General features: G+C 43.1%; 1 protein-coding gene across 4 annotated transcripts in view; it reads left to right on the plus strand.

Annotated features, from left to right (window-relative positions):
• The window catches only part of DMD (dystrophin), a 1248719-nt gene that overhangs the window by 546352 nt on the left and 682995 nt on the right, over positions 1-19372 (plus strand). For all 4 annotated transcript variants that reach the window (XM_066619666.1, XM_066619670.1, XM_066619667.1 and 1 more), the window contains one exon: positions 15206-15356. In XM_066619666.1, the coding sequence (XP_066475763.1) occupies positions 15206-15356 (151 nt within the window). The remainder of the gene's footprint in view (positions 1-15205; positions 15357-19372) is intronic.

Consider the following 19372-nt stretch of genomic DNA (forward strand, 5'->3'; position numbering starts at 1 on the left):
ACAGCAGTTGTAAATGCGACAACCACTATCAGGAAGAGCTGGGCTGTTGCTGCAAGTTGCAAGTGGTGGTAGCCTGCCAGCAGAACCATCATGTCTGCTGGCACTGGTAAATCAGCAAGGGAATGGAGGAGAGGCAGGGAAGGGACGGGGTGGGGCAGGGCAGCATGGAATGGGGAGCGAATAGGAACACAATGGGAGTGGAATGAGGGCAGGAAGAGGGCAGTATCAATGGCGGCAGCACCACCAATATCCTATCCCTCTTTCAGGCCTCAATCCACCTTCCCAGATCCACACAGACTTGTGCCAGCAAAGTCACTGGTGCAGGTCCAAATCGACCCAGCAGAGTCTGATTGGTGTTCTCCAAGTTGCTTTCATAGGATCATTTGAGGAGTGCACTAAATAAGGATAAAGGCTCAGAAAACTATTTCATTACAAAGTTACTGCACTGCACATCAGTTACTGCACTGATAAAATAGCAATTTGACTAAAAATAAGTTCTTCTAAATAGTATACATATTATCTGGATTACTTCATTTTGAATGTTATTTAACTTAAATCAAACCAGATACACAGAAATATTTTCAATTTGCTATGTAGTGTCCTTGAGAGCTGCATATCTTTAAAAGAGGCTTGATCAATGCAGACCTGCACAAGTGTTACTGGTCCAAGTTGACTAATAGCGTAAGCTTGGACTTATCCCAGAGCAAGGGAACAAATGCTCCCTTGCCCCGAGGCGGCCTCAACATGCTAAAACTCCCCCAGCTGAGTTTTGCCACATTGGCCCTATTTCATCACCACATGGGGAGTTACAGTGGATTGGGCTGTCAGTTATAGTGTTGGAAAGTAGTAAAGAAAGTGGTGGTTATAAATACATTCAGAGAAGAGGAAATCTTTACCTCAAATATTATCAAACATCAACTTACACCAGGGGTGTCCAAACTTTTTGGCAGGTGGGCCACATCATCTCTCTGACACGGTGTTGGGGGCCGGGGGAAAAAATAATTAATTTACATTTCAAATCTGAATAAATTTACATAAATGAATATATTAGATGGAACTTATATGAATGAATGAAGGTCTTGCAATAGCTCAAGGCCTATAAAAGGCCGTGCACAAAGCAAGGCCAGCTTTTCCTTTGCTGCTGCTGCTGCATCATCAATGTGATACAGCAAGCAGAGGAAGGAGCCCTTGTCCCACAGCTCATGCAAGAGGCTGAACAGTTGACTATCGCACTAAGAGCAGTTGCATCAGGCCAGCGTGGGCTCCAGCAGGTCTCTGGAGGGCCAGAGGCTCATTGGAGACTGGGGGCTCCCTGAGGGCCGGATTAGGAATCCTCGAGGGCCGCAACTGGCCCAGGGCTGGAGTTTGGGCAAATCTGACATCACAAAAGACCTTTTTGTGCTTGGAATGTTAGAAATATCCTAAGGGAGTAAATTGTGCAAAAAAGTGCATTTCTTTAAAGGAAATCACAGCTACAGTTTATCACATGGCTCTGAAACTTATCACCAGAGTAGTACCACAATGTAAGTGGTAAATATATATAGGCTTTTATGTGTTTATGTATTCTGAATATCAGTACCACATATAATTCAGAAGGGAACTGATTAACTTCTTGTCCTTTAAGTCCTAGAAATATTAATTAAGGCTATCATAAACTAAGTCTGTGTGATTTTCATGTTAAGTATACAACTTGGAGTTTGAAATATTCTAGCATTTTTAATAATTAATTTTTGACAAGCTGAGAAATCTAGACGCTTATTGCCAGTGACATTTATGCCTGTTTTAGGACTAGGGAGTTGTTCTGTGTTGCATTCTTCCATATAATGTATTTAATTAGTCACATTCTCTTTATTTTCTCCAGAGAAATGATAACAGATGCCTTTAATTCTAGCATCCAGACAAAACGCTCTCAAGCATATCTCTTTATCACCACCCTGTTATGGGACAAAAACTTGCTGAGGGAAAACAGTTTTACAAATTTGAAATGCAATCTACTGTTTGTTGATGCTATTGGAACCAAAAATCCAGTAAATCATTCAGATTAACTGTAATTTCAATGTAACGTCAGTGTCATGGACAGGAAGAGATGAGAAGAAGGAAGCACAGGTGCCCCCTCATCTGTGGGAGATCCATTTCAGTACGTTTCCCCCCCCCATGGATATGGATATGGGGAAATCCTATCTCCCTTGCCTGCCCACACCCATTGATGTAGTTTAGATGCTTATCTGGGGCAAAGTGTTTCTTTTTAGGGATGCAAGCTTTTTAAGCTTTTTAAGCATGCAAGTTTATAGTGTATGCAGGCAGCCTTAATGCTTGAAGAGACTGGATTGAACGTTAACAGGAAGCAGTTAACTTCCTGCTTCCTGTTAACATTCTATTTAGTTTCTTCAAGTATTTAGGCTGCTTGCAGCCTGCCTGCATGTGTTATAAGCTTGCATTCTTATAGCGTCCTGTAAAAAATCAACAAAAAAACTGTTTGGCCCAGTAAGCATCTAAACAGCATTAGCAGGTGTGAGGAGTGGCTAGATCTATAGATAACTGAATCCTGAACACCAATCTGTGGATCCTGAACACTGTGGATATGGCAGGATGCCTGTATGCAATAAATAGTTTATCTTGGATTGAAGTATCAGAAAGCACAGCCATGCTATTATGTTTGTACTTTTCCTTCAACATTGGAATCAAAGTTTTGTGCCTTTCTCACATCTGTCAGTATGTGAAAGAGGCTAGTGACTAACTAGCCTGTGCATATATACTCAGAGGTTAATCTGATTAAATTCAATGGAACTTACTCCCATGTAAATGTGTATAGGATTGCAGCCCGAGGCTTCCATAATGAACATATTTGGAAAGCATTTTCTCTTTGGCAGTGAGGGGATTCTTGCTTTTGTCACAGGTTAACCCTTTTCTTAGCCGATTCTCCATCTCTTTTATGAAGTCTTGCCCTCTTCCTTTATCATTATCCTCTCCGTCTTAATTAGGGTGCTTCCAGATGGCATTGTTTCCTTAGGATGATTGCAAGTAGACATTACAACTACCTTAGGGAAGCCAGACAGTACTGCAGAGTGAAACCAACCTGAGAGACAGGGAAGCCAGATGGCATACCACTGCAATGCCTGTTTGGATTATGCTGCTGCTGCCTGCACTGGGGATGTGAAAAGTGTCCCCAAACATCACTACTTCCTCTCTGAGGGGCATGTTTTCTGCCATGAAAATGCGGTAGTAGTTTTAAGTGCCACCGTGGCAGACTTTAATGTGATGACTTTCAAGTAGTTTGTCTAGCATACAGTCATACATCTCCTAACCTAACTTGAGTTAAAATGTTTCATAATGCAAAGGCCAGGATATTGTAACCACACTGCCCAATAAAAAAAAAGTCATAATCATTTTTAGTCTGTGTTGGAAAAATTATTACAAATACTTCTTCAATTTATGTATATATCTTTATTTTTGTGATGGCATCTGGATGAATATATGAAGCTGTCTTGTATCAAGTCAGATCATTAGACCATCTAACCCAGTACTGTCTAAGTCAGGGATGTCAAACTCATTTCATACAGAGGGCCAAAGTTAGCATTCAAGCTGCCTGCTGAGGGCCGGAAGTGTGACATCATTGAGCAGGAAGGAACAAGCACTTTGTTCTTACAGAGAAACTCATTAGCTGCAAATGCCGGAAGAGAAAATGTGTAAATCTTGATCATATTTTCAGGATATGGGCAAGCCCAATTATCAAGCTGGGAGAGCTCAATAATAACGGGAGTTGGATAAATTGCTTTTGGGGATGAATTGGTCCACAGGTTTTATATTTGACTATGTTGATAGGCACTGTCTTGCAGGATCTCAGGCAGGGGTCCTTTTAGTTGAGATAGCAAAGACTGAACCTGGGACCTTCTGCATACAAAACTTGTGCTCTGAAACTGAGCTATCATCTCACCTCAGCAAATTCTGAAGATACCAATAGATACCTTATCCCTCCAAGTGGGGCTAAGATCAGGGTGGGTGCTCCGGGCTTCTCTGGAATGTGAACCTGGATTCTTCTTGCACCCTACCAGTAGTTGCAGACTCAGAGCAGCAGGGCCCCTCCAAGCCTCTAAAAATATATAATAATAATAATAATTTTCTGATTGAAAACAGGAAGTGGGTTCCAACTTTTTTTTTTAAACTCTTTTAGAGATTTTAGGAGCCCCACACTCCTAGGAGGCAGGAGCTGTCTCAGGTAAGTGAAAATCACCGCCAATCAGGTTTGGTAGCAGCACTATCTTGGTGATCATGCTGCTGGCTTTGCCCTGCCCAGCACATGTACATTGGTTCTCCAGCTCCCAAGGAGTTTAAGAACCAAGACTGTAATAGCTCTATGGAACTACATTTAGCTCCATCTAGTGGCTGAATGCTGTAATAGCTCTATGAAATTACATTCAGCCCCATCTAGCCTTAGCTGCGCCACTGGGTATAAATGTTGAGGAACTAAAATTAAATAATTTCTATACATCAAGCTCTTTTTCCATTTATATTACATGTTTTTTAGTTGGTGAAAGTAGCATACACCTACTCTAATATCTCTTGATGATACTTTTGAGAATGGATATTGGTTCAGTGCCTAGCCAAAATGGATAATAACTTTGTCATCTTCCTTCAAGTCAATACCTGGAAATTATGTGTAAATTAAATATAAATAAAACACTTGAATGATATGCATTTTTCAGACGAGAAAAATGAAAAGATCATATTACTTCAATACATGTTTTTTTAGTAAACCAATTAAATTTGAGAAGATAACTCTGTAAAAACAAGGTTCAATAGATTATTATCTGTCAGAATGACCTTAAATAGTAAAACTAACACTTTGATGCACATAAATAGAATTATTAATATTACTTTGAAGTTCTGTATATTTCTCACAAGGTGCTAATTGTGCTGAATCAAGTTGACAACACTGCATAATTTTTAGGTTAATATTAGCATAATCCTTTAGGGCATTGTTTAGGGAAAGTATAGAACTGTAATGTACACAATATTTTGTTCAATATGAACAAAAGGGTTCTCTTTTTATCTGTTACAATGTCTACGATAGCAATCAAGTTTAAATTTACTTTTAACAATTGGACATGCTTTTTATAAACTTCACCAATTTGCAGCTTCAGTGTAGATAACAGTACAGGCACGAGTTGTCAACACTGACAGAATTTATGGGAAATTAATGGTATAGATTACACATACATATATGCCATTGGTATTCCCGTCGACCACTGAGGCAGCTAAGTCAATGGCAGGCAGAGCAAAACAGGGCAAGGAGGGAGTGAAATTGGGTGGGGAGGGGGTGTAACGAGAGTCTGTGGGATGGGGTGGATCCAGCAGCAAAGCCGTGTGCCAGATCCTGTCCCACACAGATCCTGTGTGTCAGTTCCTGCCCCTTTTCTCTTCTCAGACTTGTGCTAGCAAAATCACTAAATCAGGTTTAAGGTGACCCACTGCAGATCAGGAGTAAGAGATGTAAGGGATTTAACTTTCCTTTCACCTCTAAAGCCTCCTGATCCACCCCCCCCCCCGAATACAGTGCACCTGTTTTTGGTACAGCTGCACTACCTTGGGGAAAGGATAGGATGAGGCTCCCTGCAGAGTTATTCTGGGAATGTATGACTACAGGACAAGTGGTTGAAAGACCCACACCTCCTTCCTTTCTATTTTTGGGGGTGCTTTGGCACAAAGCAGGATTTGCCTTTTTCTATTGCACTAAACATGTCGTTTATCCCAAACTGTGAATTATGCAGAAGTTTGTCACCACACAGCAATAATTATATTTTAACATAGTCACACAGTAAGTTTGCTGCAGACATACTTCCCCCACAGATTCCCACCCTGAAGACAGCAGTGGTAAGAAACAATCAGTGTGGAAAGCAAGGATCCCTATTTGTTAGCAGGTAGATAGCAAACACAAGAGGTGTGATCCCATCAGTGTTTTCATTGAACTGTATCAGTGATTGAGTAGCCTCTAGAGCAGGGGTGCCCAAACCTTAGCCCTGGGGCCACTTGCAGCCCTCAAGGACTCTCAGTGCAGCCCCCAGTCTCCAATGAGTCTCTGGCCCTCTGGAGATTTGTTGGAGCCCACACTGGCCCAAAGCAACTGCTTTCAGCATGAGGGTGGCTGACCTCTCACGTGAGCTGTGGGATGAGGGCTCCCTCCATTGCTTGCTGTTTCACGTCTGTGATGCAGTAGTGGCAGCAAAGGAAAGGCTGGCCTTGCTTTGTGCAAGGCCTTATATAGGTCTTGAGCTATTGCAAGACCTTCATCATTCATATAAGTTCATCTTTAATACATTTGTTTATGTAAACTTATGTAAATTTATTCAAATTTTAAATGTAAATTAATTCTTTTTTTCCCTGGCCCCGACACGGTGTCAGAGAGATGATGTGGCCCTCCTGCCAAAAAGTTTGGACACCCCTGCTCTAGAGAGACATGAGACAGAGTGATCAGATACAATGGAGGACAGAGGACCTATACCTTTAACCATTGTTTAAAAGAGGGAATTTTTGCAGGTGTAGCTAACTTGGAAGGGTTTAAAAAGCTGCACCTGCCAAAATTCCCTCTTCTATACACTGGTTAAAGGTATAGTCACTCTGTCCTCCATTGTATCTGGTCACCCTGGATAGAGATGCAGCATTAATGTGTGATGATATGGAATCTCCTGCCCCTCTTTACTTACTTGCATGGGGTACACAGTGCTTCCTTCCCCTGTTGGGTGGTGAGGTAGGGCTGGGTGCTTGTGCTTGGAGTCCTCCTGGGCTAGAATATGTGCAATATAAATTCTGAGGAGACAAGTGTTAGCAGAAGACCTTGCCATACTTGTTATGAGGGACAAGAGGTCACTTGTACTGAGTGCTGTCTTTGTGCACCAAGTGGCCTGTTGTCATGTTCCCACTACCAAAGTTCTCTTTTGAAGGGTCAGAGAGGTACAACCACTTGCCATACATTTTCAGTCTCCCTATTAGGGGCTCATATACAGGGACTGGTGTGCTGTGATTGGCTGTCAAATGTATTCTGGATCCTATGTTCTTCATAGGAAAGTGGGTGGGACAAGGTGTGGTGGGATTTGAGATTTCTGATTTCTTTCCCCATTTTTCCCTGTGGGGTTGCACTTGTTTGGTCATTGGCCTATCATTTTTTTTCAGCATTAGGGTCATGTCTGTCGTCAGGGGCATGCTTGGGATATGTTGTATGTCACCCCTCCTCATTTCTCCCATGTCCCTCTCATGTTATGCTTCAGTCTCCATTTTGGCCTCTCTGCTGGAGGAGCTGCACTGGCATCCAAGCTACATCAGTGCAGCATCACACCAGCATCTGGTGTATCATCGGCAGATAGACTTCTGTGCTGGTGGGGCCATTATTGTGCCAACATATATGGAGATGTGCTGACGCGTATGGAGTATAGGATTGAGCTGCAGATTTGATGTTTGGTGTTTGTGATTGTTATTTGATGAAGACCAAGTGATGTCAATCGTAGCAGCCACGTTAGAACACATGTTAATCAGGATATTTGCACTCATCTTAAGGAGAAAAATGTACTTCCAAAAAATGGTAGACAAGCTTGAGGAAAACCAGTATTAACTGAATGTAAAAAAAATAAATGCAAATTCAAAGTCTTCTTGAAAGACACAAAGTCAAAACTCAGCCCTAATTAATAGCACCTTTTTATGAGGGGGATATATGAAGCAACTAGTCAAAGTTCATAGCCAGTTGAAGGCAGTAATAACATAACATCCCCATCCCTGCTTTTTCTGCTTCAAAGGAGAGCAGTCAAGGATCAAGCAGGCATCAACTTTTCTGTTACAGGCATTCCCACTTTCCCACTAGGCTGAAAACTGACCACTAAAATGCAGGTGAGTAAATTAAATTTCTTCCTTGAGGCCCCAAAGAATTGATTGGTGTTCTCTTCAGTGTTTTGACTAAATTGGGGAAGGGTTTTTTCACCCTCTTTTTCACACTTTATTTCATTCCTCTTTTTTTGTTACCGTATTTACCTTAGTTTTGCCAGATGGTTGGATGCAGCTGGCAGCTGGGTTACTTTGTTTTGAGGCCACACTTGCAGGTTCTGCCCAGAATCTCAGCAATTAATAGTTATATCCATGATCATCTTTGATTCCCAGAAGGTTGACTGAACATCTCCTTGACGTGGGAGAGCTAGGAAAATTTTTCTGTACTGTTTATAGAGTTGATAAATTAGAGGACTTTTGTAATGCACAGAAAATTAGACAGAATACAACGGGACACTCCAAAATCTGAAGAGGTCCCAGGAATAACTACCTATCTGGAAAGTGTAAAAAGGCACGCACCAGAGGTTTTGTTAAGGTGGAGTGTCTTTGAAAATCAGTGTTTTGAATTCAAGGCACACCTCCATAGGATTTTCCAGGAAGCTGAAAAGCTTTCAGTAGTATTTTGCTAGGAATCTACCCACATTCACACCCAAAAAAACCCAATTTGAATCAATCTTTAAAAATATGTAGGAAACCCCATCAAATGGAAGGTAAGTCCTGCATCAAAACAAGCAAGAGCCAAGTGACACAACAGAGACTGTATTCCCCTCAACCAAAACAGCCATGGTGCCAGAAGATTGGAGGATAGCAAATGTCACGCCTATTTTTAAAAAGGGAAAGAGGGGGGACCCGGGAAACTATAGGCCGGTCAGCCTAACATCCATACCGGGTAAGATGGTGGAATGCCTCATCAAAGATAGGATCTCAAAACACATAGACGAACAGGCCTTGCTGAGGGAGAGTCAGCATGGCTTCTGTAAGGGTAAGTCTTGCCTCACGAACCTTATAGAATTCTTTGAAAAGGTCAACAGGCATGTGGATGCGGGAGAACCCGTGGACATTATATATCTGGACTTTCAGAAGGCGTTTGACACGGTCCCTCACCAAAGGCTACTGAAAAAACTCCACAATCAGGGAATTAGAGGACAGGTCCTCTCCTGGATTGAGAACTGGTTGGAGGCCAGGAAGCAGAGAGTGGGTGTCAGTGGGCAATTTTCACAATGGAGAGAGGTGAAAAGCGGTGTGCCCCAAGGATCTGTCCTGGGACCGGTGCTTTTCAACCTCTTCATAAATGACCTGGAGACAGGGTTGAGCAGTGAAGTGGCTAAGTTTGCAGACGACACCAAACTTTTCCGAGTGGTAAAGACCAGAAGTGATTGTGAGGAGCTCCAGAAGGATCTCTCCAGACTGGCAGAATGGGCAGCAAAATGGCAGATGCACTTCAATGTCAGTAAGTGTAAAGTCATGCACATTGGGGCAAAAAATCAAAACTTTAGATATAGGCTGATGGGTTCTGAGCTGTCTGTGACAGATCAGGAGAGAGATCTTGGGGTGGTGGTGGACAGGTCGATGAAAGTGTCGACCCAATGTGCGGCGGCAGTGAAGAAGGCCAATTCTATGCTTGGGATCATTAGGAAGGGTATTGAGAACAAAACGGCTAGTATTATAATGCCGTTGTACAAATCGATGGTAAGGCCACACCTGGAGTATTGTGTCCAGTTCTGGTCGCCGCATCTCAAAAAAGACATAGTGGAAATGGAAAAGGTGCAAAAGAGAGCGACTAAGATGATTACGGGGCTGGGGCACCTTCCTTATGAGGAAAGGCTACGGCGTTTGGGCCTCTTCAGCCTAGAAAAGAGATGCTTGAGGGGGGACATGATTGAGACATACAAAATTATGCAGGGGATGGACAGAGTGGATAGGGAGATGCTCTTTACACTCTCACATAATACCAGAACCAGGGGACATCCACTAAAATTGAATGTTGGGCGGGTTAGGACAGACAAAAGAAAATATTTCTTTACTCAGCGTGTGGTCGGTCTGTGGAACTCCTTGCCACAGGATGTGGTGCTGGCATCTAGCCTAGACGCCTTTAAAAGGGGATTGGACAAGTTTCTGGAGGAAAAATCCATTATGGGGTACAAGCCATGATGTGTATGCGCAACCTCCTGATTTTAGAAATGGGTTAAGTCAGAATGCCAGATGTAGGGGAGGGCACCAGGATGAGGTCTCTTGTTATCTGGTGTGCTCCCTGGGGCATTTGGTGGGCCGCTGTGAGATACAGGAAGCTGGACTAGATGGGCCTATGGCCTGATCCAGTGGGGCTGTTCTTATGTTCTTATGTTATTAACTACCCCCATCAAATGGAGAGCAAGAGTGTGAAGGAATATAAATACTGCTGCCATTTTGTATTGGTTGTGCTAAACTCTTGTAAAATAGTTGGTTGTCTTGTCCTAAGAACTGGAGTTAGTTGATTTCAGCAGAGGCATTCCTGGGGGTCCCCACGCCTAGGGCAACTCCCCGTTTTCCGCCCGACACCCCCTGTTTTTGCACCCTCTTCTCGCCCCCCCCCGCCGCTGACCCAGAAGTAATTGTGGTGACGTCATCATCACTGCAATTTCTTCCACACAGCTACCTCCTCCATTCCCTCCTTGAAAACAAAGGAGGAACAGAGGAGGCAACCAAGGCCCCCACGGAGCCTTCCCTGCCACTTGTAAGTGGTGCAGAAGGCTTTGTGGGGACCGGGAAGCTGCATGTGTCTCCTCCAAAGTCGGAGGGGGCACATGCTGCTTCCCCTCCATCTCTGAGGGACACCCTCAGAGGCGGAGGAGGGGCACCCCAGTGGAGCATTGCGTGCCGCTTGTAAGCGACACAGAGGTCTCTTCTGGAGCGGTCTGGGGATAGTGGAAGCGGCGCAACAGACAGGCAGGCTTCCAGCAGCCCCACACCACTCCAAAGGAGAGCTCCGTGAGGCTCTGCTGGAGCCCAGGAAGTGGCATGTGACTCCTCCGAAATCAAAGGAGGCGAGTGCCACTTCCGCTCCGCCTCTGAGGGACGCCGTCAGGGGCAGAGCAGGGACGCCTTGGGGCCGGCAGAGCCTTCCATGCCACTTGTAAGCAGCATGGATGGAGGTCTCCTCTGGAGTGCTCTGGAGCTGTTGGAAGCGGCGCACCAGACAGGTGGGCTTTCAGCAGCCCCAGACTGCTCCAAAGCAGACATCCATGCTGCTCACAAGGGGCGTGGAAGAGTCCTCTGGAACCCAGGAAGTGGCACGCGTCTCCTCCAAAATCGGAGGAGGCACACGCTGCTTCCGCTCCGCCTCTGAGAGATGCCCTAAGAAAGGGCTTTTCAAACTGGGGCGTCGCGACGCCCCAGCCTGCGGGCTCTGGTCCCTGCCGTCTTAAGGGGCGGGGGCAGCCTGGAGGCAGGGAGGAGGGAGAAGCGCGATCCCCAGGATTGCGCCGCTCAGGGGGGTTGCAGGGCCTTGGGTACACATACCCAAGCCCCTGCAGCCCCCCGGGGGTGCGGGGAGCCCAGCGCGACCTGCAGCAGGGCTCCCCGCAGCAGTGAAAGTAGAATGCGGAACGATCGCGCTCCACTTCTGCTTTAGTGGAGGTGGGACGCGATTTCTCTGCATCTGCTTTCACTGCTGCAAGAAGCCCTGTTGCAGGTCATGCCGGGCTCCCCGCACCCCTGGGAGGCTGCAGGGGCTTGGGTACGTGTACCCAAGCCCCTGCAGCCCCCCTGAGTGGCGCGATCCTGGGGATCGTGCCGCTGCCTTCCCCCACCCCTGCTGCCTCCCCCCTCTCACCCACACAAGAACTTTATAGGAGAGTTCTGGGAGAGTTTGAGAACCACTGCCCTAAGAGGTGGAGCAGGGACGCCCAGGAGCAGTGCTCCTGGGAGGCAGCGTCTCGCCGCTGACTGGGCCCCCCTCCTCCTTTATAGGAGGAGACGAGGTGGGCGCCCTAGAGTGTCAGTACCTCTCTAGGGCACCTGTCTCCTATAAAGGAAGAGGGGATGGGGGCAGCTCAGTCGGTGCTGAGGCACTGACGGAGTGGCAGCAAGCTGCCTCTCCGCAGCGCTCCTGGGCACTCTTCCTGGCGGGGTGGGGACGAGGGTTTGAGAGGCACCCCTGGAGGTTCGGCGCTAGCGGCATTTGCCCCGTTTGCCCCCCCAGGTCCGCCAGTGGATTTCAGCACAAATCAATCATTTTAAGTTCAGCACCGGGCAGAGGTTCAAAAAGGTCAGCCCAGGGAACAGGGGTTGTTTTGTGGAGTTAGGGCCCAATTCTATCCATCTTTCCAGCCTTAGTGCAGCTGCAATGCAACCCCTTGGTGAGGGAACAAATGTTCCCTTACCTTGTGGAGGCCTCTAGTACTACCCTCCCACCACAGGATGCAGTGCACACCCCATTGGCATGGCTACACCAGGACTGGAAAGTTGGTTAGGATTTGGTCCTTAGTCAAGAAAAATAAAATAAAAAAGAAGACTTGGTGGCAGTGGTTATGACTGGAAAAGGAGTCTTCCTACTCTTTCCTACTCTTTTTGCCTTTTTCTCCTACCAATAGTGCAGGCTACTCCCCAGACCATGACAAAAGAAAGCCAAACATTGTTTTCTAAAAAGCAATGCATGTTGTTCTACTTGCCTTTGATGTGTGTATCTGTGTATGAGAGAGGGTGTTTTGATTTTGCTGCAAGGACATTTGGGGAGGGAGAATGGGGTTCGTACATAGTAATAAGATGTAACATACATGTAATTGGATATGTACAGTAGTTTCTCAGAACACACTAACATTTTCTATTGCTAGAGTATATGCTACTTTTATAAATTGCTGTTATGGGTTTTATGGAAGGGTACAATTATTCTTGGCTGTATTGACTGGGAACCCACTAAAAACATAAGAACATTGTTTTTTAAAGTTCAAGATGATTAGAATGCATTAAGTTGGAGCAGTTATGCTGTCACTGTACTGTTATAAGCCACAGAACAGTATTTGCTTTAAAGCAAATTTTTGGTTCTACTTTGTGAGAACCTCTCACAATCTATCCTGTATAGCTTTGTGTAATGTAGTATACCTTGTAGTAAAGCAGCAGGCATTTGAAAGGCTCATGCCATTTATAATTGAGCTAAATCAATTTAAATAACACCTTAGAGGGATAAGGTGACATTCTTTTGAAATCTCCACAATTTCAGATGATATTCTGATATTCTGGATGATATCCTAATAGATAAGAGGAATATCATCTGACATTTCTCACATGGGTTTTCAATTAATTTCCTTTTTGTATTTTAAACCAAGGGGACAAAAAAAAAGTATGACAGTGAGCTCTACTGAAAATGTAATGAGGAGGAGGGGAATTATCTTCATATGTGATGGCTTTGTTAATGTGAAAATAATTTGGAAAGAAGTTGTATTTGGTACACAATACCAAGGAAAGGAATAGGACAGTAGATACCTTTGCATCTTTAATTTTTCTTCTAGGATCTATGAAATTTTTTCCCCAAAGAAAATAGACATTTAATGGCTAATCTTTTGATTATGGTATGTATCTTTATAGCCAAAGATGAAAATGAAATTAAGCCCCGTCTTGGCAGAATGGCACAGCAGGCTATGTTTATAAATTGGCAGACTACAAGAATTTCTGTAGGGGGCTTATAGAGCAATGTCATGTTGCAAGAATCTGTGTTTATTCATTTCTGGAACAGTAATAACCTGAATGTTAACGTAAGAAGAGTTGGTACTGTAAATTTGTTTAAAATTTTTTAATGTATGCATACACTTAATTATTGTTTGCTCAGTCTTATTAGTATTTTTATACTTAATTTTTTTTAAATGAGCAGTGCTAGAGTAGAGAAACTGCCCAATCCTAACTCCACCCCCACCCCACCAATGCAGCCATGCGGGGAGCAGTTCAAGAGGTCTCCTTAAGGTAAGGGAATGGCCAGGAAAGGGGATAGGATATCAGCAGAACAGCTGCTGATGATAACCCCTCCTTCAATACACTCCCAGCCCCGTTCCCCACCCTGTTCATCTCCCTCCCACTCCCTTTCCACCCACCCACCACTCACCCACTGCGCCTACTGGGTCTCAGACATCTTCGATGGCCACTATTACATGACCACTGCCATGTATTTCCAGCAGCAGCCCAGTTGCGTGCATTTTGTGATGCTGGAAAGGCTGCTGCACCAGTTCTGGCAATGCATAGGTGTGTTAGGATTGGGCTCTTAGGCTATAAACCTATCTGCACTTTCCTGGCAATAAGCTCCATTGACTATAATGGTACTTACTTCTGAGTAGACAGGGCTCTCAGACTCTTACAAATTCAAAAGTGTTGCACAAAGAGTAGTAATAATTGTTCATACAGTTATATGTATATAAATACACAGGGCCTAGGAGAGGGGGTAAAGGGGGTAATTTGTACATGGGCACAGGATCAAAAAGGGAGCCCAGGAGCCAAAGGAGGGGGACCAGAAATTTCCTGGGGTCTTATATTTTCCAATCTCACCCAGACTCACTGCCCACGTGGAATGCTGGGGGCATTACTATGGACACATGGTGGCGACTATTGCCACTTACTCAGCAGGCCCAGGAACATTCCTTAACAGTGTCACATCTGAAAGGAAGCTGGCCTGCTACAGTGAATCCACTTATCATGAAGGAGTGTAAAGGACTCATGGACTGGTAACAAATTATGAACTGACTAACTGTTTAATGGACCTTCTAACTAACAAATTGGCTAATGGGCTCACTGACTACCTGGCAAACTAGCTGAATGGAGACTGCTGAGTGGTGGAGAGCTGAGGGGTGCTACTGCACTGAGAAGAGGTGCTGTTTTGATGACTGGGAGGAGGGACCTTGCAGCCCCGCAGGCAAGCTACGCACTAGTTATCTTCCCATTGGTGCTGGGGTTCAGCAATAGGTTTATAAGCTGCTAGAGCTAGCTGTGCTTGAACCAGGTGGACTAATTAGCTAAAGTACACATAAGTTCTCTAGGCCAAGTTTAGAACAGAAGTTTGGCAAAACAACCCCCCACACATATACAGTCTCATTAATAGTTTTTTCAGGGAGCTCCAGTAGGGTTGGTAAAGACGCCTTGGATTAGAACACATCGTACCTGCGGTAACCTGGATGCTGCCCATTACATTTTCAATGCCTGCTTGTGTATGCAAGTATCCATGTCTATATACAAAAAGGTAAACATGCATATTCTTGATAACATTCAAATTAACCAGAAGCAACCGAGCATCAAACTTCCTTGTATGTAAAATTCTGAAACAAACGGGCATTATAATCACGTGCAATGTAAATTCACAATCATAAGTGAGTTAAAAATGCTTTGAATATTTGACTTGCATTTTCAATTCAGTTATTCTTTCTATTCCCTTCTACAGGCGGTTTGACCGATCAGTGGAGAAATGGAGGAATTTCCACCGTGATATGAAGAACTTTGACCATTGGTTAACTGAGGCAGAGCGGAATTTAGCTAAAATACGGATAGAGTCTGAGGATCCAGATCTTTCAAAAACCAAGCAATACCTCAAGGTAGGATTCATCCTGTGGTATTTGGTCGTTGTGACAATTTTCTTGCCTACTTGTACATGGGGGATTTAATACAAAAGTGCCCTTCCCCTAGCAGAAAACCTCTTCTGCCAACAGAAGGGCTTTTTTCAAGTCTGTTGGGTGAAAAAAGTGACCTGGGAATAATATGTGGTGTTTCAAAATCTGTTCTTAGGGAAAACACTTTAAGACTAGTTCACTGTTGGTACTCATGTCCCCTGAAGCCAAGTTTCATTTGTGAATAAAATGCTTGTTTGTGCTAGTGTGAATGTTTTTAAAGCAATACATACAACCGTATGTGGTGGCTTTGTAGTTAAGTTTCCAATGTTTGCACTAATGTATTTGAAGAGATCTCCAAAATTGTGAGTGGGTAGGTTTGTATTCATCCTGTTCTAGCTTTTTTATTACTTGTTGATAAGAAGCATGATAACATTTTAAGCAAGAATTTAGTTAGTTTTTTGCGAATTGCTGCAAGGTTAAAAATTGCTCTGCATTAGTGTGATGCGGAGTCTCTTTCGTTGAATTATTGATATAATTATTGAATTGTTGGTATAGTTGAATGTTGCAAACAGCCCTTGTGTAAGAAAATCTCACACATGAATTTTGTCTTTCTAATTGTCTGACCAAACCCAAAACATTTTATAACAATTTGTTCCCTTTCATTTCTTATGTAAATAGAGAGGTATCGGTTTTGTATCCTAATGACCATCATTTGCTGTTATGGAAAGATGTGCCTGATTAGTGTTGTACAGTGCAACTTCAGTTTCTGCAGGAGCCCCCCATGGATACAGGGTCTGTTGCAGATACCAGGGTCCATGTTAATAGCATTTTTAAAACAAAAAAAGTGTAAAATTGCTCTTCCTACCTTCGCGTAGTCATCACGATAAATTCTGAGGCGACCCTAGGAGGAGCCAGGCACCTCCACATGTTCTGGAAATGGATCTTTCACGCATAAAAATAGCATTGGAGGTTCGGAAACATCATGGTTTGAGGATGTGAAGGTAAGGAAAAGCAATGTTGCTGCATTTTTGGTGTTTAAAATGCTTTTAATGTGGACTCCAATCCATGGGCATATGTGGTGAGTTAAATCCGCAGATGCTGGACCCATGGATACTAAGGTCACACTGTACTTCGTTACCTTTTTTCCTGCTGTTATGCAATTGGAAATGATGTGGAGTTTTTCTGGCTTTTTCCTAATGAAGGAATTTACCTTCAAAATTATACCCTCGCAGTCTTAACGTGTATAGTTTGATTTCAAACTATGATTAGAACATTGTTTGATGTTATGAGCTAAACTCCTGAAAACACTATACTGAAACCCTATAAGTATTCTATTAATTCAATACAAATTGCTTAAATGGCTACAGGTTTTCCTCCTACATGAAATTAAACTGTAATCTCCATTTATTCTGTCGCATCATTTCATTTGTTTTCAGTCTGCAGAGAGACTTTTGGAGGAAGTTTCAGTTATTTCCTTCTGTTAGTTTTATACATACATATACATATACATACACACATTTTACTTATTATAGAAATTGCTTATTAATCTATAATATTCAGATTATAAAAACTAGTATATTTAGAACTGAATCAATGAAATGCTGGAAGTCCCAGGATGAAATGTCACCTGGTCTATGAGCTTGCTAAATAACAACAACAACAACAACTTTATTTTTACCCCGCCTTTCTCCCCGAAGGGACTCAAGGCGGCTTACAACAGGTTAAAACAGATTAAAAAACATAATTTAAAAACAGATAAAAGCATATTAACACATATCATAAAAACAGTAGTCAGATAAAAAGTAGTCAGGTAGAAAGAGCATAGAGCAGCAAATCATAATAGAATCAGGCCTGTAACCAAGTATTTAAAAATATTAAAAGATGTTAAAAAGGCCGAGAAATCAGAAGGCTTGCTTAAACAGAAGGGTCTTCAGGCCTCACCAAAAAGTCTCAAGAGAGGGAGACATTCTTAAGTCAAGGGAACGGGAATTCCATAGTGTTGGTGCCACTACTGAGAAGGCCCTATTTCTTGCCGCCGCCCCACATACCTCCCTAGGCGGCGGCACTTGTATAAAGGCCTTCTCTGATGACCTAAGAGGACAAGCCGGATTGTACGGAAGTAGGCGATCTCTAAGATACCCTGGCCCAGAGCGGTATAGGGCTTTAAAGGTCAAAACCAGCACCTTGAATTGGGCCCGGAAACGAATGGGCAGCCAATGCAGCTGCTGGAGAAGCAGACTGACAGAGTCAAACCGCCTACCTCCAGTAATTGCAGTGTTTTTTTAATTTGGTCTTTATGCATTGGAGAATTATAAGCTACCATGACTGACTGACAGTCCACCTAGTGGGTCCCAACCCACAGTTTGAGAAACACTGGTGTATAGGGTTGGGCCCTCATTCCCTTAATAGATATATATTACAACAGAAGTTCCACAAAAGTAAAAACTAGCTTGTTCAAATGCATCAAAATTACTTTACATTCCAGCTTAAAAATAGGTCCTTTTTTTTTTTTTACTTTTTAGTCTTTCCAGGATTTTTCATTTAAAACTTCACTTACTTAGAAAAGATATACAAATTATTAATAATGCTCAGTTTCTTACCCTTTCCCCCAGGATGTGTGATAACATTACTGACATTCTCAGTCACTGTCTGTCTACATTAACATAAATAACATATTCTTCTGCAGCAGTTAATTCTGAATTTAGCAATATCATAATTGCTAGTTTTGTGCTGCTGATACCACATTCTGCCTTTTGCCAATGTCAGTAACAGCACCAGAAGAAAAACAATACAGGGGAGAGGAGAAGGAACAAAGTAGATACTGAGGTGGCATAATAAATCTGGTGTGCTGATGTACTGCTTGTAGGGAGTTGATGTAGTACATGAGGGAGAACCCAAAAATATGACTTCCCAACCTACACTGGCATAACCCGGGGCAGTGGGGAAACTGGGACCGCTTTGATTTTTATACATCAAGGTCTAGTTAATCATCTTCAGTAGGGATTAGAGTAGAAAGTCATTTTATTACATACTCTGCATTATTTTTGGGTGTTTTCAGAATCCATATACTGGTAGCAAACTCAGGTGGATGAATTCCTTTCAGTTTGTCTCTGAAATTATAATTTAAAAGAAGAAGGAAAATGTCCAAAGCAATCTGGTGTCAACTGAGCATACTCAGGGGCTCCTCAACAAAACAAAAACAGCAGCACAGTGCCAGAGGAACGAGGGGAATTGGCCTGGTAGTAATAGTTATGTTTGGAGAGGTGCAACATTTTGCAGCAATCTGTATTTCAGGGCTGGAACATACACTTTCCCCTTCCTTCACCCCCTTCCTTTCACGCATTTCTCTGTAGCGTTAAGCAGTACAATTGATTCAGTGAAGAATTATGGGTTGGCTGCATGTAAGTCATCCATAGTTATGTCATCGTTAAATTCATTTTTAATTTGATGGATCTAATTTTAATGCAGCATGAAAGAGCAAACCCTTTTGGGGCCACACAAGATGCAGTGTCCATATTTTGCTGAGTTGTCTGTTTTGGGCAATAAATCAGAATATGCCCCAAATGTATTATACCCATAGTTATTCTCATTTGTTTTAATGTCAAAAAAAATGTTGTTTTGAAGTGATCAGGTGTTTAATTTATTAAATATAGTCAGCTCTCTGATTGTGCTGATCTAATGCAATTTCTATTCTATGGAATACGTACTTTCTGTGTTGTATTATGCTTGCTGTGTTGAAACATCTGACAATGAAAGGCCAAATGGCTTGGTGGCACAAATGTTTGGTGGCTCAAGAAACTAAACAGTTTGTAGTCCAGTTTCTTTTTTTTTGAATGAAGAGAAAACTGTCAATTTGGCTGGGAGCAAAGTGTTTCTGGGACTAGTGAATCAGGAGACCTGGAAGACCTAGTGGGACTAGTGATTGAGAGTCCTGAGCCAAGGTTAAAACAAGGATGCAGAAATACAGACCAGAAGTCAGCAACCTTTTTCTTTAAAGGGGT

This window comes from Tiliqua scincoides, chromosome 3 (assembly GCF_035046505.1).
Source record: "Tiliqua scincoides isolate rTilSci1 chromosome 3, rTilSci1.hap2, whole genome shotgun sequence".
In the NCBI taxonomy this organism is placed as follows: domain Eukaryota; kingdom Metazoa; phylum Chordata; class Lepidosauria; order Squamata; family Scincidae; genus Tiliqua; species Tiliqua scincoides.